Here is a 21,789-nt window from a genome sequence, read left to right as displayed (position 1 = left end):
TAGCTGGGATTACAGGTGCATGCCACCAGGCCTGGCTACTTTTTTTGTATTTTTAGTAGAGACAGGATTTCACCATGTTGGCCAGGCTAGTTTTGAACTCCTAAGTTCAAGTGATCCACCTGCCTTGGCCTCTCAAAGTGCTGGGATTATAGGTGTGAGCCATTACACCAGCCTAAACAATAATTGCTTAAGAATTGTGCCTAAATATGGAATTACTTGGCATAGCTGGAAAAAGATAACAGAGGGGAGGAGTTAGAAAAACATTAGCCCATGAATGATGCAATTTGAAACCAAGAACATGAATTTTCCCTTAAAACTGTAAACACACAATGTGAAATTAAAATTAAGATTAAAATGTGAAACACCATGTAAGAGAACTAACCCTCACAATTCTCACTCATCAGCAACATTACTGCTAGCTCTTTTTTCATCTATAATGTTCTATGGTGGCAACGAGAATACAAATACATAAAATGAGAAGACATGATTTTTACAAGAAAGGGAAAATAGGGTATCCACTGAACTGTTAACAGTTGTTACCTCCATTAAATAGGATTGCCAGCGATACAGTTTCTTTTCTGTTTGCTTTCTTAGCTGCATCTTCTAATTTTTCTACAGCGAATGTGTCATTAATTGTGCAGTTGAAAATTCAAAATTATTTGCTATTCAATTTCCAATTGGAAACATCTGAATTGCACCCAAGCATTACACAGAGCCAGTGCTGAGGATTTCATTCAGCTCTGGCACATGGGATATTCTGTAGGCACTGGTGGAGTGAAGTGACTGTCTCACCATCTCTTCCAGCATACTCAGCAACCATTCTCTAATTATGCCATAGTCTCTCTGCCAATATTTTATGGGAGTTTTACAAGATGCACCTACAGCTAGTTATACTCAGAAATTGGAGGACCTTCTAAAGTTCTGGCTTAAAAAAACAACAACAACAAAAAACAACAACAACAAAAAAACACTTTTTTGCTTTTCTTGTTCTTGATTCTTTTTTTTTTTTTTTTTTTTTTTTTTTTGAGACGGGGTCTTGCTCTGTCCCCTAGCCTGGAGTGCAGTGGCCGGATCTCAGCTCACTGCAAGCTCCGCCTCCCAGGTTCACGCCATTCTCCTGCCTCAGCCTCCTGAGTAGCTGGGACTACAGGCGCCCGCCACCTCGCCCAGCTAGTTTTTTGTATTTTTTAGTAGAGACGGGGTTTCACCGTGTTAGCCAGGATGGTCTCGATCTCCTGACCTCGTGATCCGCCCGTCTCGGCCTCCCAAAGTGCTGGGATTACAGGCTTGAGCCACCGCACCCGGCCTGTTCTTGATTCTTTAGAAACTTCTCCAGCCATCCAGAAATCAACATGGGCCACAAGAATCACATATTATTTCAGACTAGAACCTAAAAAAGAGATTCACCAGTTAACAGCCTAGGAAGCTACTGATTATATGTATATATAATTATTTGCTGTCTTGATTCTAGGTTCTAATCTCATGGAAAATATAGAAAGATGGCAGCAAGGAACATTGAGACATGAAAGTCACTGCCACGTGTAAAATCGTAATGTTTTTTTAAAAAATGCAGGCACAAGAATTTAGCCAGAAAAAAAAAATAGACATGCCAATAAAAAAGCTGCTTCTTAAAATCTGGCTGGCAGTGTCCTTCCTCTCCCCAAAGGATACTCTTAGTAAAGAAAACATGGTAGATTTTTTTCTCCCTTGCCTGTATTTGATTTCCAATTAAAATTAAATATAAACTGAAACACCACCTGGATTTTAGCAAAATCCAATCCCCGCCCTCCACCCTTCCTTTTTTTAAAAAGAAGAACCTGGGCTTACATATACAAACATTTTGCTAAATGACCCGTGGCAAATTGCGTAATGCCAGTAAAAGTTGTGTTTTTTAAGTTATGAGCCCCAAAGATTTTATCTGAAATAAAACCCTGATTCAATTCAGATTCTGGAGGCAAACTGTGTCCTTAACTCTGCCTCTAAATTTAAAACAGTTGTGTGCGGGGCCCCTTCAGTAATGTTGCTAGTAGCTATGGAGGAGAAATTCTGTATTGATTAGGATATGTGTTTTCTTTTCTCAAATGGTAAATTGGGGCACTAATTGCCTACAAGAACTGGTTCCCTGCAGTCTTCCACGTAGAGGTCAGTTTCTAAATGAAGGGTTGCTTGTCAAATAGGACTTCATACTGACTTCCATTTATCACCTCAATGAGGGAAGACAGAACTCTACTTCCATGGAGGAGGCTTCTCCTCGGAGATCACCAACCGGAATGTCTACAATGTTCCAAGGTGACTGGATTTTAATATAAAGCGGATGAGGTGGGCTAAAAAATGGAATGGTCCTAAGAACAACTTGATTCCCTCCTGACCTCCACCTTTGGGTCCCCAAGACCTCAGCCATGGCTTTTCCCAGTCTTCAAAAGATTCTAAGAAAGGACAATAATAAAGTAAGGAGCATGTTTTAAAGTGTTGGCTACTATGATAAGGTCAATAAATTATTTAGCATATTCATCATATCTACCCTCTCAGAAAGTTATCTCTATTGCCCTGTTTTACAGATGAGAAAAGTGAGGCTTCGAGAGATGGCAGAATTTGCCCAACTTCACTCATTGATGAAGCTGGAGGGTGGGTTTTCAACTCTCATCAGTGGCATTCCAAAATGCCTCCAATAAAATATTCCTCCTGCCTTTTCCAGCTCCCCAGGACAGTTTAAATCAGTCTCTAGCAGAAACAACATAAAGTGGAGTAAGCAACGAAGTGTGTCTGTAATGACTGTGGACATGAGACATGATTAAGCCCACAGAGACTGGGAAGAAACTTAGAAGTGGGGAGCAGTCGTGGAAATTTAAAGAAAACAAATGTGGCTGGGCGCGGTGGCTCATGCCTGTAATCCCAACACTTTAGGAGGCCGAGGAGGGAGGATCACAAGGTCAGGAGATCGAGACTATACCGGCTAACACAGTGAAATCCTGTTTTTACTAAAAAAATACAAAAAAGTAGCTGGGCGTGGTGGCAGGCGCTTGTGGTCCCAGCTACTCCGGAGGCTGAGGCAGGAGAATGGCGTGAACCTGGGAGGCGGAGCTTGCAGTGAACGGAGATCACACCACTGCACTCCAGACTGGGTGACAGAGTGAGACTCTGTCTCAAAAAAAAAAAAAAAAAAAAGAGAAAAAAGAAGTATGTTTTTTAAAAAAATCCATACTCTTTTTATTGACAGGGAAGTGATTTTTGTCACAAATTGATGATAGATAATGAGGAGGGGTTGTCAAATTTGATGGTGGAAGCACCTAGAAGTGAGGCAGAGATCTCCCTGTGGAGAGAGAACACCAGGGAGCTGCTAAGTGGTAGCTGAAAACTTAAAGACATGGGAGAAAAACCTTGTACCTGCAAAAATTGTATCCCCTTATTCCTATGCAAAAAATAAATCTTGTTCAAGGTGCAGATATTCTCTGCCATTTATATATATATCATAAAAGTTTTCCAACAGTGTGGATGTGAATTAAATTAAAAATAACTTTTCATTTTTATTATAAAGGCAATACATGTTATTGTAGAAATTTGGGGATATACAGAAAAGTGTAAACTATATATATGTATATATGTATTTTTATGTATTATTTATGTGTATATATATGTGTGTGTATGTGTGTATATATACGTATTTTTTTTTTTAAATAGAGACAGGGTCTTGCTGTCACCCAGGCTGGAGTGCAGTGGCACAATCATGGCTCACTGCAGTCTCAACCTCCTGGGCTCAAGCAATTCTCCCACCTCAGCCTCTGGAGTAGCTGGGACTACAGGCACGTGGCGCCATGCCCAGCTAAGTTTTTTGTTGTTGTTGTTTTCCTTAATTTTTAGTAGATACGAGGTCTAAGCTGCCCAGACTGATCTCTAACTCCTGAGCTCAAGCGATCCTCCAGCCTTGGCCTCCCAAAGTGCAGGGATTACAGGCGTGAGCCGCCATGGCTGGTCTGATGTATATAAAATAAACTATAATCCCATTAACACACCAAAAAAAAATCATTGATAGCATATTGCTTTCAGATTTTTCCCCCAGCAATAATTATATTATGATAATTTTTAAAGTTACTAAATGTTCTACATTCTTAATGGGTATATAATTAATACTCTATCAAACTTATATGCGAGCCTTTTTTAACTCTTCTTCGAAGGTCACAGATTAGGGTGCATTTAATTTTTCGTATTATAAATACCATTACAATGAACATCTTTAGACAAAAAACTTTCCGTATACCTCACATTATTTCGATAAGTGACATTCCTGGTGATGATGATGATGGCGGAGGTGGTGATAATGATAAAGAATACCAAAAGTTGGCCAGGCATGGAGGCTCATGACTGTAAATTATTAAACAGCCATTTGGGAAGCCAAGGTGGGTGGATCATTTGAGGTCTGGAGTTCAAGACCAGCCTGGCCAACGTGGTGAAAACCTGTCTCTACTAAAAATGCAAAAAACATTAGCTGGGCAATAGTGGCGGGCGCCTGTAATCCCAGCTACTCAGGAGGCTGAGGCAGGAGAATCGCTTGAACCCAGGAGGCGGAGGTTGCAGTGAGCCGAGATGGCGCCACTGCACTCCAGTCTGGGTGACAGAGTAAGACCCTGCCTCAAAAAAAACAAAAAACAAAAAACAGAAATACTAAAAGCTAATGTTTGCAGACAATTTACCATGTGGTATGCAAACTTCCAAGCACGATACATTTTATTTAGACTATTAAATGCTAATATTATTTCCATTTGATGAATATATGAACTGAGGCACAGAGAAACTGACTGTATTATACAGTCACCCAACTAGCAAGTAGCAGAGCCATGACTCAGGCCAAACATACTGGCTCCACAGTCTATGCTGTTAAACTCTGCCAGTGGTTTCCAAGTGTGGTTCTTCAACTGGCAGCAAAGAAGAGCTAGAAATAGATATGCCAATTTGGAGGCCCTGCCCCAGATCTACAGAATAAAGTACTTTGGGGGTGGGTCCAGTAATCTGTGTTTTAAGAAGCCCTCCAGGGACTGGCGTGGTGGCTCACGCCTGTAATCCCAGCACTTTGGGAGGCCAAGGTAGGCGGATCACCTGAGGTCAGGACTTCGAAACCAGCCTGACCAACATGGAGAAACCCCGTCTCTACTAAAGATACAAAATTAACCGGGCGAGGTGGCACATGCCTGTAATCCTAGCTACTTGGGAGGCTGAGGCAGGAGAATCACTTGAACTCCGGAGGCGGAGGTTGTGGTGAGCCAAAATCGTGCCGTTGCACTCCAGTCTGGGCAACAAGAACAAGACTGTCTCAAAAATACACAAAAAAAGCCCTCCAGATGATGCTATGATGCTCACACACATAAAAGCTTGAGAATTACTGCTGACTGCCTTAGAGCCACTCAGTAAAATTGTATCCCTGATTCAAAGGGTGTGACTGTTTTAAGCCTCTTGATGTCCAATGCCAAAATACCCCCAGAATAGGGTGTACAAACTTACACTGCCATCAGCCACATAAGGGGTTGCCTATGCTATGTGTATCACTTATTGTGATCTGTGCTGATTTAGTCAAAGATCTTTCAACTGGTTTACAGGGTTCTATAGTTAGAAGAATTTCAAGAGTGTGTAAATCTGGTGTTTACATTTGAATAGACATGAAATGGCTCTTGGTACAGATTGCTTTATATGACCTTACTTTCCAGAGTTTGCTTCAGAGCTGGCATGTACAGTGCTACATTTTAAATAGCTGAGAAATTATTCCAGGGACACACTGGGAAGCATTATTCCAAAAGAGGAACCCTTTTCCAAATTAAAGATAGACAGGTCACTAATATAGTCAACATCAACTGATGATGGAAAAGCCTAAGAGTATCTGTCAAAAGACTGAAACATTTGGTAAATCTAATTAACATACAGAATAGCTGTATAATTTTTTTTTGGGGGGGACATATTGTAGATGAAATTGCAATTGCAAAATTACACATACAAACACACTTTTCAGGGAAAAAGTTGTTTGGGTTTCATCAAATTCACAAAAGAGGGGCCATAAACCTACAAAACATAAGAATGATGGTATTAGAGGCCGGGTGTGGTGGCTCACACCTGTAATCCCAGCACTTTGGGAGGCCGAGGCGGGCGGATCACCTGAGGTCAGGAGTTCCAGACCAGCTTGGCCAACATGGTGAAACCCCATCTCTACTAAAAATCCAAAAATTAGCCGGGTGTGGTGGCTCATGCCTGTTCAGCTACTCAAGAGGCTGAGGCACGAGAATTGCTTGAACACGGGAGGCAGAGGTTGCAGTGAGCCTAGATCAAGCCATTGCACTCCAGACTGAATGACAGACCAAGACTCCGTCTCAAAAAAAAAAAAAAAAAAAAACAGATGGTATTAGAGATACGGACTATGCCAATACAGATTTTCACAAATTGTGAGATATAATAAGTCATCCAATTACAAACTTAAAAACAGAATCAAGAAAGTAAGAAGGGAAAGAAGAAAAGTTGGAAGGGAGAAAATACAACGGTAATACCATCTCCTCAGAAATCCTGTCAGTTCATGAATAACTAAATTGAGCAAATGCTTCTCAATTTGGCAACTATTTTTAAATTAGGTATTACTGTTTCAATTATTCTAGCTACAGTATCAATAGAGGTAAATTAGCTAAAATTCAACATAAACATTTGCGAAATATGGACAACACCAACCAAATTACCACACTTGTCAGCCCACATCTAATCTCTGGAAATCACACAATCAACTTTGTGCCTGTGTAAACAGATAGTCCTGGGCCATTTCCTGGAGACCAGTAAGCGCAGATGCTAAAGTATGGCATAAAAAGACCTCTCCTCACCATGTGCTTCTAGTCTTTCCAAGTACAAATCCAACCGTGCTTGTCTCAAAATTTAATGGCTAAGTGGAAAAGACACAGCTTTGGGGCCTTTAAAATCTGTAAGTCAGAAGCCAAACCCATATAGTTCAGTGTATGCTTACCATCCATTATCTCCTGATGGAAGAGGTTAAAACAAATCAGCAGATGTGCACATACTGAGACTCCTAACTTCACCAAGGTCTAGAATCCCACCAACATAGACACAGATTCATCCTCTCCAGGCTACTGAAGATTTATTACCTAAGTCACTCACCTATCAATTAGTCATATGCATCTCTTCTACAGTTTATCTTCAATTTGCTTTAAAAATTGTAAAAACTTTTCATGTTATCTGTTTATGTCTTACTGCACCTTGATTAAATTATGAAATCTTTGAATGCAGGGTGATACTGAGAATAATATATTTTTGTATCCTCTAGCCAACTATAGGACTATGAACATAAGATAGGTTATGTTCTTCTGTTAATTTTCTTTGGCAAGGAGCCAGGGCCGAGGACATCTGTCCGCTCTGTGAGTGACTCACTGAGTGAGTCCAACCTCCATTTCCTTACTAGACTGGCTGAAGATTCTTTTAACTACCAATAACGTCAAAACTTTTAATTGGTAAGATGCTGTCCGCTAAATGATAAGAAAGAAACTCTAGAGGAATGATGACAACTATAAGTCATTTTGCCACTCCAGAAATTGTGAAACGAAGTCTTAAACAATAGTATTATATAGTCAGGCACAGTAGCTCACACCTGTAATCCCAGCACTTTGGGAAGCTGAGGCAGGCGGATCACGAGGTCAAGAGATCGAGACTATCCTGGCCAACATGGTGAAACCCCGTTTCTACTAAAAATACAAAAATCAGCTGGGTGTGGTGGCGCGAGCCTGTAGTCCCAGCTACTCCGGAGGCTGAGGCAGGAGAATCTCTTGAACCCAGGAGGTGGAGGTTGCAGTGAGCCGAGATAGGGCCACTGCACTCCAGCCTGGCAATAGAGGAAGACTCAGTCTCAAAAAAACAAACAAACAAAATACATATATAGTATAAATACATAGATATTTTTCAGAGAGAATTTAGAAAAGAATGAGGAATGCTTCCTCAGTTTTGTCACTGTAAAGTAAGGGTAGAAGTTTGTAGAAGGCAAATCTTGTCACATCTGCCATTCATTAATCCAGGGATTGACAAACTTTCCGCAGAGTGCCAGATAAATCTCTTAGGCTTTATGGGCCACACAATCTCTGTTGCAACAACTCACCTCTGCTGCTGCAGCATGAAAGCAGTTACAGGCAACAGTAAGCAAACAGTTGTGGCTGTGTTTCAACAGAACTTATTTACTAGCTGGCAGGCTGGATCTGGCCCAAGGGCCAGAGTTTGCTGGTTCCTGGTCTAGTTGCAGACTTACAGTGCCTTACACCTAGCCCCTGCCCAAAGAAGGTACTGAATGAACAGCTGAGACAAATTTAAAATTATGTACAGAATGCAATCTTGACAATTATAATTGTGAATCACTACATTACAAAATATAATCTTGATAATTATAACTGTGAATGTCACATACTCAGCTTATGCGTGATGCTTTTCCTGTCTTAAAAACCTATTAATGGGCTGGGGGTGGTGGCTTACGCCTGTAATCCCAGCACTTTGGGAGGCCGAGGCGGGTGGATCACCTGAGGTCAGGAGTTTAAGACCAGCCTGGCCAACATGGTGAAACCCTGTCTCTACTAAAAATACAAAATTGTGGGCATGGTGGCGCATGTCTGAAATCCTAGCTTTGAGGCAGGAGAAACACTTGAACCTGGGAGATGAAGGCTGCAGTGAGCTGAGATCACACCATTGCACTCCAGCCTGGGCGACAAGAGTGAAACTACACCTCAAAAAACCGAAAAACTACTAATGATACAGTAAGTCTATATAAATACACATGATATAGACACATAGCACACAGCACAAAACTTTGTGTTTATAAGAAATAGAAATTGAATGAGAAAAATCAGAATATCATCATAAAAACACACATTGTAAATGCATTTTCACTTAATGCTTTCGGATGTTGAATTCCTACTGAGTTGAAATGGAAATATCACCCATAGGAAGAAAAAAATGAGGGAAGGTAAGCAATATTATCACAGTATTATTTATCATACACATTAGGACTAAAAATAGTCAGGAAAGAATGAGCATTATGTCATTCTCTATCAGCCTTTAACCTTGTAAAAGGTTGTTGAGTTTGTCGAGGGTATATCAAGAGTCAATACAGGAGGCGATAAAGACAACTACTTTGTATCATGCGGCCCTGAAAAATTAACACTTAATAATTATAATAATAAAAAGTCACTTTTGTCCTGCTTTAGGATGCTAACTCTTATTTTATTAATGTTTTCCAAAAATGTGCCTTCTTTTGGCTCTGAGAGGCATGACTCTGCTGTTGAAAAGCAAAAGACATTTTACGCACAATTTTCCCTCTACTAGGAAGAGGTATATTGTGCCCTTCAGTGAACATAAAATTGATATTATCATCTCTTAGTTTATATCTCACTACTTAACCTTCAGATTAAAAGTTATTGGATTTGAATGACTAAGAAGACATCATGTCACCTTCCCTTCAATGTGGAGAGACAGAAGTTGAAGACGAGACAAGGTAATGTGATAAAAACATGAATTTAGGATCAGTGGATGCTCTGCCTCTTTTTTTTTTTTCTTTCTTTTTTTTTTTTTTTTTTGAGCAGCCTCTCGCTCTTGTAGCCCAGGCTGGAGTGCAGTGGCACAAGCTCGGCTCACTGCAACCTCCGCCTCCCGGGTTCAAGTGATTCTCCTGCCTCAGCCTCCTGAGTTTACAGGCGCACGCCACCACACCCGGCTAATTTTTGTACTTTTAGTAGAGACAGGGTTTTGCCATGTTGGCTAGGCTGGTCTCAAACTCCTGACCTCAGGTGATCTACCCACCTTGGCCTCCAAAGGGGATTATAGGCGTGAGCCATTGTGCCGGACACTTTGTCTCTTTTAATAGGTGGCTGTGATACTGAAAACTCAGTTATGTTTGTGTGGATAAAAAATTCTGAAATTAATGGTCTACCTGAAGAAACGTTGCTGAAGATGAATCTGTGTTAGGAAGTTCATTTTATTTTTGGTACAGTCAAAAAGGAGCTGTCTAACAATAGTGATAAAACAGTTAATTCAAGGGGAACGTAGGGTTGCCAACCTTAAAAAAAAAAATCCAATACCCTCCACAGTTGGTATCTGCACTATCAGTTTATGGAGAAGATCCTGCAAAATGTCCACATGGAAGGACTAAAGAGAAAAATAGAGCTTGCTTCCCGCCTTCCCTCTCTGGGCATGGCTCAATTTAAATACACAAAGAAGACTGGGCCTTTATGTCCCCAGGCAGTTTAATCTATACCTCCTAAATGAGTCTTCCAATAGCACTAGCTGTTTAATAATTGCACATTGTACTTTTCCAACAAAAGAAACACAACATACACTCCCCTACCACCTTAAAAACAAATTCATTCTAAGAGGCTTGTGTCAATATGGAACAAAGACTTTATCAAAGATCTAACTTCGTAGTTTTGTTCTCTCCAAGAGATAAGCCCATTCCATGATCACTAGGAGCACTAGCAGTTTATCAGTACTTCCCATGTGACTTTTGGAAGATGTACTCATTAGTAACTGTCAAAGGCTAAATGGAAAATACTTGATAATTTCAACGCAAGTAAACATATGCAATCAAAATAGTGACTTTTAGCTACACAGAATGCCTTTGTAAAAAAAGTCTTTTTAAAAAATGTCTTTTTCAAAATAACCCCATCCTTTATTATAAGTTCTTAACCTGTTAGTGGCAGCTAAGAAAGGAGTTCAGGTTCTTCCCCATGCCCCTCTCTTTTCTGTTTCACGGTGCCCCCATTTTGCCAGTCATTAAGATGGAACATCCTGACTCATCATTGGTAACTCCAACTCCTTGGTATTTGCATACCTCGTAAATTCAAAAGGTCCTGCTGGTTTCCCAACATTCTCCTCAACAATCTCTTCTTATCCAGTCCTTCCTTTCTCTTTCGTTTCACTCATTCATAAATAGTCTGTCAAAGAACTGCCCTACATCAGATACTATGCTGCGTGCTGTGGAAGTACCAGGGAATGAGGACAGTGATCTCAGCCCCCATTCCCTGATGGAACTTACACTTCACTAAGGCATTCAGATGGAGGAGGAGATGTTCAAGAAGCCAGGAGGGATCAACAACAGGGCACCCTCAATTCACTGGGGCCACGTTAGTGGCCCATTACTAAATGTCAGACCAACTGCAGTAACACTGTCATGGCCCCTCATCTCTCTGGGATTTCTTCCCTTCCAACCCAGCTAGGTTCAACCTTCTCATTTACTTTTAATACACTCCCTCTCATATGACCTTTCTTCTCTACTTAGAAGCCTCCCATAAGCTGAACCCAATCTGCCTTTTCACCATCTTTCTACTGCCTCCATAGTTATTCTTCAGGCTCTAGCTAAGTAAACTCTAAGTTATTCTCCCATGTTTTCCTAGCACCTAACATATCAGTTCCCCCTCCACCCCCATTTTCTTCCACATCCTGAGGCTCAATAAATAACAGTTAAATGAGGCTGGGTGTGGTGGCACATGCCTGTAATCCTGGCACTTTGGGAGGATGAGGTAGGAGGATCCCTTGAGCCCAGGAGTTCAAGACCAGCCTAGGCAATATGGTGAGACCCGTATCTCTACAGGAAAACAAACAAAACAGAAAAATAACAACAAAAAACAGCTGGCCTGCCGTACCAGCAACTCAGGAGCCTGATGGTGGGAAAATCGTTTGAGCCCGGGGAGGTCAAGCCTGCAGTAAGACATGATCGCAACCCTGTACTTTAACCTGGGTGACTGAGCTAGACCTTGTCTCCAAAAAAAAAAAAAAAAAAAAAAAAGGAAAAGGAAAGAAAGAAAGGAAAGAAAAAGGAAAAAGAAAAAAGTGAAATCAAAGAATATGCAAACGATCAAAGAAATAAATTGCAGCTGTTTTTTAGTGGCACTCACAAGGTCAGTATGGGAAACTCTTGACGACATTTTTTCGTCTGGGGGAGGGGAGATAATGTGGCTGTATTTCTATGAATCAAATCAAACAGAGTATTTAGCAAAGGGTCTCTGGAATGTTACAAGTAACACTTCATAATTACAATAGATTTGAGTTCAAAGACAAAGTGATGAAAAGAAACTTTCTAACATGGGGTTCAATTCCCTACATTAACTTCCTTCTTGTGGCTCAGTGTACCACCGGCATTTATATTGCTATTCTTCTTTGTCATAAAAGCAGTCACCTTGTAACCCTTTTTATCAAGTAATCTATGCACTACCTAAAAGTACGCTAGACTCCATCAGGCGAGCTATAGGTTTACATTATATAAACATTCCAATTCTGCCTGCTCAGCGCTAGTTGTCAATAAACGCAAGCCATTGCAAAACAGCAAAGTAGGTTCCTTGCCTTCAGAGAACAGATAGGACCTGCCAGTTTTGCAAAAACAAACTCTTCACAATCACTGAAACTAATCTGTCAACAAATTACCATTAAAGTCATACTCCTGAAAGTTCAAAAACAGATTTGTGAGTAGACAAGAGATAGGGCGTTCTTTTTTTATGATTATTTTTATTAGCTCACAGGTCAGGGCTTAAAATTACCTTTTCAAAGTGGCAAAGCTTTCTCTTGAAGTCAAGAGGGTACACTTCACTCATAATGAAATGTGGCACCTGGCTTTCTATTACCACATTCTCCTATGTTATGGGTCTTTTTTCTTCTTTTGCTTCTCGTGCCATTTTAATTTTCAATGGAGAGATTAATGACACACAACTGTTTAGTAATCAAAACTTGAAAGAATTTCATACAAGTCTCACATCACAAGTTACATAAATCTTTGACAACAATATTTTGATGGAAGGCAGGTCTAAACTAACAGAGTAGAGAACTATATTTAGCATTCAGGGTGAAATATGCCTTTTCTAGAAATAGCCACAAAGGGAATTAAGACAATGTGGGGGGTCAGTGTTGTGGCTGCTTTTTCTTTATTTGTCAGAATTATCTGAATTCCTGTCTCAGTTTTGTTTCAGTTTGTTTCTATGGTTATCACTAACATTTTGGTGGCATTCATTCCTACACAAAATATTTTTGACCATCAATACTTTCCACACTACTTGAACTACTGCAACGTCTTCAATAAAAGTATATCTCAGCATAGCAATTCCTTTAAAATTACAGCTTAGTTTTTACCTACCAGCAAGGGAAGGTGCTAGCCCCCAGCACAGTACCCGGCCCCATTAAGGCATTCAATAAATACTAGTAATACCTTCTTCTATGCCCCCTTCCTGGAAGTTCCCCTTCTAGGACACAGAGGTGCTGACCAGCTTTTCCCTGTCAGCATCAAGAGACCCTCCTTTCAGACACAGTCTCCAGTAGCTACAATGGGAAAGGCCACTTGAGGGCATTCCTAATGAAGTTCATAAGCCACCTTTTTCAAAGAAATAAGTGGTAGAATGGTATGGCCAACCCAGCCATTGCTACCCAGTCTTTACACCTATAGATCCATACCATATAACCTGCGTCATTTTCCATAAGGTATGAAACAAGGCCAGGAATGGCCTCTGGAATTTTGATATGGTGCCCCAGAGGCCTATGGGTAAAAATGAGATGCAATAAGCACCTTCATGCAGTGGTGCTTCATCCAGTACAGACACCAACAGCTATTTCTTGCAGGCACTGTTTCTCAGAGGCAATTAAAAAGCTGGAAATGTTTGCGGGACAGCTTTCTTCTTCGACTCAATATCCACCAGCAATTTCACTAACAATAACTAATGAAGGGATGCATTTTGCCATTTTGAATGTGAAGAGAAGAAATTTCATTTGCTTGTGTATTTTTTGTTTTTTGACACAGGGTCTCAATCTGTCACCCAGCCCAGGCTGGAGTGCAGTGGCAAGATCTCAGCTCACTGCAGCCCTAACCTACCATGCTCAAGGGATCCTCCCACCTCAGCCTCATGAGTAGCTGGGACCACAGGCATATGCCATCATCCCTAGATAACTTTTGTATTTTTTGTAAAGATGAGGTTTTGCCATGTTGCCCAGGCTAGTCTCAAACTCCTGAGCTCAAGCAATCTGCCTGCCTTGCCCTCCCAAAATGGTGGGATTACAGGCATGAGACACTGCATGCAGCCTGCTTGTGTATTTATTTATGCTGAAACAAAAAAAGTTAAACTTAAAACACTGACACTATGGTCCCTCTACTACCATTTCCCATGTTCAGAGGACCCTGGGATTTCAATTCCTGATTCTCCCAGGTTCCTCCGGTACTGTATTTTCTACATGCCCTTTGTTTTGTTGTTGTTGTCTATTTATTTACTTATTTTGAGACAAACTCTCACTTTGTCACCCAGGCTGGAGCCCAGTGGCGCAATCTTGGCTCACTGCAACCTCTGCCTCCCAGGTTCAAGTGATTCTCCTGCCTCATCCTCCTGAGCAGCTGGGGCTACAGTCGTGCACCACCATGCCCAGTTAATGTTTCTATTTTTAGTAGAGACAGGGTTTTGCCATGTTGGCCAGGTTGGTCTCCAACTCCTGGCCTCAAGTGATCAGCCCGCCCCAGCCTCCCAAAGTGCTGGGATTACAGGTGTGAGCCACCACAGCTGACCTCTACATCCCTTTGAATGTACGTAACTAGACTCTTTGCCTGAGTCCCACCCATTTCTCTGATCTTCTTGTGTTCTGGGAAGTGACTAATCTTTGACCTCCTTCAATGGCTCATTGGAAAAATTCAATCTGATGGGTCCTCTTTACTCCCCTTCTTCTTTTTCAAGAGAATTTCCTATCTACCGTTCCCACCTCCTTACTAGTCATTTCACATTTTCTCTCCTTCTTTTACATTGCTAACTTAAAACATACACAGTCTTCTGGGCCACAAGACCCAACACCTTAAACCAGATGTCAAAGAAAGAAGCCACGGGAAGTAAACACTTTGCTTATCCACACTCTCTAAATAATACATGTTCAAATTCCAAATACAGCATGTCTTAGGTTTTTTCTCACAGATTCCCTCTAAACTGCTCTCTTCATATAAAATGATAGCCACACCTCAAAACTGCAGCAACCAAAGCTTTCTCTATACTGACTTGCAGACAATAAAACTGCCAGGTGGTACCAAAAAAAAAAAAAAGGAAAGAAAGAAACCCCACAAAAACCTCATCATTAAATGGAATGTTGTGAAGAAATAGCTGTTTTATTTAACAGCTATTCATTTTTATTGAATAAACATTTTCTAGAATGCATTCTGTTAATTGACCTGACAGCATATGCTGTATATGGAGAAACTTCTAAACATTATGCTCTATGTAATATGCTTATCTGAAACAGCTCTCATTTGCAGCAATATGGAAATAAAATTCTGCTTTCTAAAATTCAAGACTTTTAAAATGCATTAATCCACACAGTTTATGAAATTGTTCTGGACATTTTAAAATCCTTTCTTTAAGGAAAAAAAAAACTTTAGTAATTGCTAATAGTATTTGTTGCTGAGTTTCATAATGGAGTAGTGCACATCCAATACAACTTTTACAGACATAGAAATGGTGCAGGCATAATAGGAAATAAAAAGCAGTTATGGTATCGGGTAAAGAATTACTCAATGGATAAAAGAAAATGTTCAGAAACTCTATCAAATTATATTATTAGAAAACTATTGTTATAATAGTTTCATGGCCCAGACATAAATAGAGTTGAAACATTACAGAGGTAATACATTTAGTTTTGAGGAAGGAAGACAGTTTGTGAGTGTGTTGGCAGGCTCTACCAGCTAATGGCAGCACCTCTCTTGGGCTGATGGCTTCTGAGTGATGAGTCTACCTTCCAGCCCAGAATTGCCAACTCCACTACCTAGAGGCATAAATGAGCAATGCTGCTGGTGGGAATGAGAGCAGGCTGGAGGGCTCCCTGTCTTCAATAGCAATTCATCTCCCAACAATTGTTGCCCTTGTAGGACTATCAGCCCAAGGTTACCAGATATTCTAATTTTTCAAAAGAAGATGGAAAAGCCAGATTTGCCCCATTTCTCTAGGTTGTCAACTAACTAATTTTTAGAAATGACAATGCCATTTGAACATAAATAAGTCAACCTACAAACAAAACTCACTATGGAACTAGTGTACTCCATAGTGAATCTTTGTCAGGGCCCTCCCATCCTGAAAAGGGCATTTGCTGTAATTTGTAATTATCTTTGATAATATGGAGCAAACATGGAAAGGTTTGCATTTATTTATTTTAAATCCTGGCACTAAGTAAAAACTCTCCCCATATTCTCAATGATGGTATTGGTGCAACTGAAAATCCTCCAACATTCAACATAATACACAGCATAATTAACTTGTTTTTATGCCAGGCCCTTTTAAGCCAGATCTTCGTGTTCCATGGACTTCTAACATATTTTACAGTTCTAATTCTCTTCCACTGTCCTACATTAATCAAAGCTGTAACCCCTGTTGTCTTTGTACTACGGAATCTGAATGTGCCCCTGGCGAGGAATGGGGGAAAAGTCAACAGGAATTAAATTTCAGTGCAACTGTTTACTCAACTGTGGCCTGCAGTTATTGAAATTTTATCCGTGGTTTTGTGTGACTACCGCAGTAATGAATTCAGCATGGCTGTGATTTTCTCACTGCTGGTATTCTCACTTCAAGTAAAAACCTGTAGAATAAAAATGATGAAAACAACCATAGTCCATTGTAGAATGCTCACACTTCTCCAAACTGTCTAATTGTTGCAGTTTTCAGTCCGGAAGAAAATTCTGATAACTCTGGTCCTGTAGAAATATTTTCAGTCCTGTAGTTTTTCTTATTTCATCTACAGATTTCCCTTTTCCCCAACAACCTGTTAAGAGCCTTATCATATACTTAGGGGAGTTGAACAGCTGTCAATGTTATATTTTAAAAGACCTCAAAAGGCTTTGCTAACCACAATACAGGGGGTTTTAGCCACAATGATAGACCCCACTGCTTTGTTTCTTCCCAAAATGTGTCAACGGCATACGGAGAAAAAAACTGTCATAAAAACATTTAAAAACAGTATAAAAGTCTAATCATAAAACATTTCTTGACCTTTTTATCAATAACCAGTAACAGTAAATTTTCCAAAGTGGTCACGGCCAAAGGAAGATGTGGATAAATACATTTGCAACTGATACTTTTTAAGGAAGATGTTGGTGAAATAGGCTTTTATAATTTTATTCTATGTAGCCAATTTGTTATTGCTGTTGTGTGTGTGCACGCATGCGTGTTTTGGGTTTATATGTAAACCACATGTTTTGATGGTTTATATGTAAAGTTTTTTGGAGATCCTGAATGATTTTTAGCTCCTCAAATAAAAATCAAAAGTTAATTTCCCATTTATTTAATTAATGTAATCTAAATACTAATTATTTAGTATCACCACATCAGTCAGTAGCCCCGTCTCAAGTGCTCAAGTGCTTCATAAAGAAATAGTCAATCTTGACACTCGTCTGGTAAGGGCATAGAAGATGTCATTCAAAAACATTAACTATTTATTCTGAAAAAAATGGCTGAGAACATCACATGAACATGTACTAGCACAAATACACGGAGACCCTTTTACTATCTACTGCGCGGTTTTGCTAACAACCTCACTGGTTGGAATTTGGCCATCTGCACTAACTTAAATGCACAAAGTTTATACACAACAAACATCACAAATTCCGTCTGAAGTGAGCTCGTGGTGCAGGCACAAATGGGTTTGGGCTGCCAATGAAAGAAAGATCAAATCACTTGCAGGAAGTCCTCTGAATTAAGACTTTTGCTGGTCTGTTACTTTTCCTTTCTTTCGCTTTGTTGCATCTTTCTCCCAACAGGTTCCACAGTCTCATGTTGGTTCCACCACCTCGTAAGGAGCTAACAACCGAATCATTCCTTACTCAACTCTTTGCAAGGAGAAAATAAACATGGTTTAGAGCTTGTCTCAAAGTTGCATCCCAAACATAAGCTTAGCTTCTCTGACACAGATTGCAAGAAAATGGTTTGAGAAGCACTTTGTCCCTATCTTCTTCCTCCCCACAGAAGTTACTGTAGCTTTCAGAAAGGCCCAAAGATACTTCATTCTTTTTAATTCACCTGTTTCTGAGCGGCATCATAACTATGTTTTGAATAAGTAAATCGAGAACAAAACAGGTCATAAACCATCTATTATCATTAACAAATCCTAATAATATTTCCTGATTCCGAGACAGGCTAGAAAACCAAAGCCAGTCTTCAAGCAAATGCCGTTTACTTATTTGAATTTTTATCAACACTTTGAGAACAAAACACCATTTCTTGGGTCGCCTGTACCATCCGGAAATGTTTTACCAGTCACTCACAGGTACCCAGTTCCATACCTGTAAAAAGTATAACTAACAGGAATGAGTATACCCCAACTTACGTACATTTTGGGGAGGCACCAATAAGAGATAACTCAAAGCAGTAAGACTTAGCCACAAACCCACTGCTGCATGAATACAGGGAACATATGTAAATACTCTAAACCCCCAAATCCTACAGGTAGAGGAAAGCAGCTTCCCACAGTGATGCCCGTGTTCTACATGTTTTGGCTGTTATCTCAGCATTTCTGCCTGTATTTCTATGTATTTATTTCAACTCTCCTTACTCATCTACTCTTTTTCTCTCTTTTATTCCTTAGCTCTTATTTCCTTCTTCACAGGCTTAAGCCTGTTTTTCGTTTAATTTTTATTTTTGCATGAAAGCAGTGGGAACCATTTCTCCAAAGAATAATTTTATTCAAAATAGGGAAAGGTTAGGCTGACACAGGTCCACTCAATCTTCGACTCAGCAACTGTTCCCCACAAGGGGATCTGCAGGACTTTCCAACTCCCAAGGGCTTGAAAATTAGTCTCTTAAGCCAACTGCTGGGACCCCTAGAGGGCCGATGGTTTATGAGATGCCACTGACAGAATGACAGATTGGCAGACAGGTGAGCACAAAACGCTGATCGCGAGATCGTCATTAAACGTAAAATTCAGCGGTAAAATTCGCACCCACCACCCTCCACCTCCCAGGACTCCAAAGCCCCGGTACCTGTTGCTGCTGCTGCTGGGCGTGGGCGAGGTCAGCTGCCCCGATGTCCACCGCTGGCGTCTCTCCGTTGGACCGCCCCTCCCGAAGACCGCCGCACTCTAGTAAGTGGTTGCTGCCGCCCGACCCATTCTGGATGGCTGAACCGTTACTTTTTGTCTCAGTCCCAGATTCTTGCATCATGACTCAAAAACCTGATACAAGGATTTCCAAGATGGGGGGCGGGTGGTGGGGAGAAAAAAAAAGCAGCTGTTAAAACAGTTGTTGTGCATAAGGAGAACGGCCTTGGTTTAAATGTTGCCAAAATCTGTAAACAGTTGTCATTTTCTTTCACTCAACTTATCCCCTCATTAGCGGGTCAGGTCCCTAGTTTTGGGTCTGAAACTGTCATTCCCAATTCAAGTTTCAGTAGTATTGTTTTAAATATACATACATACACACACACACACACACATATATATATATATAATATATATATTTATTTATTTATTTTACCCTTAGAAAAACTAATATTTGTAGGTAAACCTAGAATTCAAGATTAAACTTTTCTTTTTTCTTTTTTTTTGAGATGGAGTCTCGCTCTGTCGCCCAGGCTGGAGTGCACTGGTGCAATCTCGGCTCACTGCAACCTCCACCTCCCGGGTTCAAGACATTCTCCTGCCTCAGCCTCTGAGTACCTAGGATTACAGGTGCACGCCACCATGCCCGGCTAATTTTTTGTGTATTTTTAGTAAAGAAAGGGATTTCACCATGTTGGTCAGGTTGGTCTTGAATTCCTGACCTCATGATCCACCCGCCTCGGCCTCCCAAAGTACTGGGATTGCAGCCACTGCGCCCGGCCCAAGATTAAATTTTTCTTCTATCTGGTTCCTTTGCTCAAAAACCAGCAAGTCATCCTATAGAGCATATTAGGTATAAACATTAAATTTTAACATGTGCAGGCACTATTTGTTGATATTACACTTTTTTTTTGGAGACAGAGCCTTGCTCTGTCACCCAGGCTGAAGTGCAGTGGCACTACCTCTGCTCACTGCCTCCGCCTCCCGGGCTCAAGCAATTCTCCTGCCTCAGCCTTCCAAGTAGCTGGGATTACAGGTGCCCACCACCACACCCGGCTAATTTTTGTATTTTTAGTAGAGACAGGGTTTCATCATATTGGCCAGGCTGGTTTTGAACTCGTGACCTCAGGTGATGCACACGCCTCGGCCTCCCAAAGTGCTGGGATTACAGGCCTCGTGAGCCATGGCACCTAGCCGAAAGTACTAAAAGTCTAATAGAAAAAAAATATATAGGCCTGGGGGTGGTGGCTCACGCCTATAATCCCAGCACTTTTGGAGGATGAGGCAGGTGGAACACTTGGGATCAGGAGATCGAGACCAGTGTGGCCAACATGGTGAAACCCTGTCTCTACTGAAAGTACAAAAAAAGAAAAGAAAAAATAAATTAGCCAGTCATGGTGACAGACACCTGTAATCCCAGCTACTCGGAAGGCTGAGGCATGAGAACTGATTGAACCCAGGGGGTGGAGGTTGCAGTGAGCTGAGATCACGCCATTGTACTCCAGCCTAGGTGACAGGGCGAGACTCCATCTCAAAACAAAAGAAAAGAAAAAGAAAAAAAAATATGGTGCAAAATGAGTAGCTAGAAAATATAACTTAGGGCCGGGCTCACGCCTGTAATCCCAGGACTTTGGGAGGCCAAGGCGGGCGGATCATCAGGTCAGGACTTCAAGACGAGCCTGGCCAATATGGTGAAACCCTGCCTCTACTAAAAATACAAAAATTAGCTGGGCATGGTGGTGTGTGCCTGTAATCCCAGCTACTCAGGAGGCTAAGGCAGGAAAATTGCTTGAACCGGGACCCGGGAGGCGGAGGTTGCAGTGAGCCAAGATCATGCCACTGCACTCCAGCCTGGGCTACAGAGCAAGACTCTGTCTCAAAAAAAAAAAAAAAAAAGAGAAAATATCACTTAGTTACGTGTAAATACATTTCACATTCACTCTTACTACTCTCTGGGAACAAAACCATTATCCCAGAGAGCCAATTCAGCCCTTGGCTGAGAAAAGATGTCCAAAGATGACGAAAGACAGATAACATTTGCTAATACCAACTGCTACCATCTACCAATCACCAGTGTTGGGTCAGGCAGGCCCTAATGCAGGTGATTTACACACATTCTCCAGTTCAGTGCTGATGACGATTGTTACCCCCAGTTTGCGGATGAGAAAACTAAGCCTCCACAAGTTATTTAATTTGTCCACTACATGTCACAGCCAGTAATGGTGGAATCAGGATTTGAACCAGTTCAGTTAAGTCAAAGCTCTTAACCACAATGTGTATTTTTAAAGTTGAGGTTCAGTGGGGGCAAAACAATGAAAAAGGCAGGGTCACACTCCAAGTTCACAGACCAAGATTTGGAAAAGGAAAAGCAAAAGTCATTAAAGGAAGTAAAGAGTTCAAACATGAAAGCTGAGAAATGCCTGAATAATTAAGACTTTAATGTGAAATACCAATCCCAGATGAAAGGGCAGAAAATTTTTACGCAAATGTGTTCCAATTGTGTAAGGACATATGTACAACCAATGCCACAGATTTCTGCCCCATACATGAAATGTGACAACAGGGAAATTTCAATCTTTGGGTATCTTTAGAGGACATTGTTTTCTTGCTAGAAATTGGATGAAGTCTGTTTTCTGCAGACTTGCACAAAAACCAAATGGAAAAATTAAAAGCAGAAAAATTCACATCTTTCTTCATTTCCTTTCACTGCATAGCATGATCCAACTTGATACAGACTTCATAAACCCAAA

General features: G+C 40.8%; 1 protein-coding gene across 7 annotated transcripts in view; it reads right to left on the bottom strand.

The window, feature by feature from the left end:
• FOXP1 (forkhead box P1) overlaps positions 1-21,789 on the bottom strand; it is a 632,119-nt gene that overhangs the window by 227,184 nt on the left and 383,146 nt on the right. For all 7 annotated transcript variants that reach the window (XM_025374729.1, XM_025374733.1, XM_025374736.1 and 4 more), the window contains one exon: positions 18,984-19,174. In XM_025374729.1, coding sequence (XP_025230514.1) covers positions 18,984-19,163 — 180 coding nt within the window. In that variant the 5' untranslated portion in view covers positions 19,164-19,174. The remainder of the gene's footprint in view (positions 1-18,983; positions 19,175-21,789) is intronic.

The sequence above is a fragment of the Theropithecus gelada genome, chromosome 2 (assembly GCF_003255815.1).
Source record: "Theropithecus gelada isolate Dixy chromosome 2, Tgel_1.0, whole genome shotgun sequence".
Classification (NCBI taxonomy): Eukaryota; Metazoa; Chordata; class Mammalia; order Primates; family Cercopithecidae; genus Theropithecus; species Theropithecus gelada.
The sequence above is the reverse complement of the archived record's forward strand: the minus strand, read 5'-3'. Positions and strand labels throughout refer to the sequence as shown.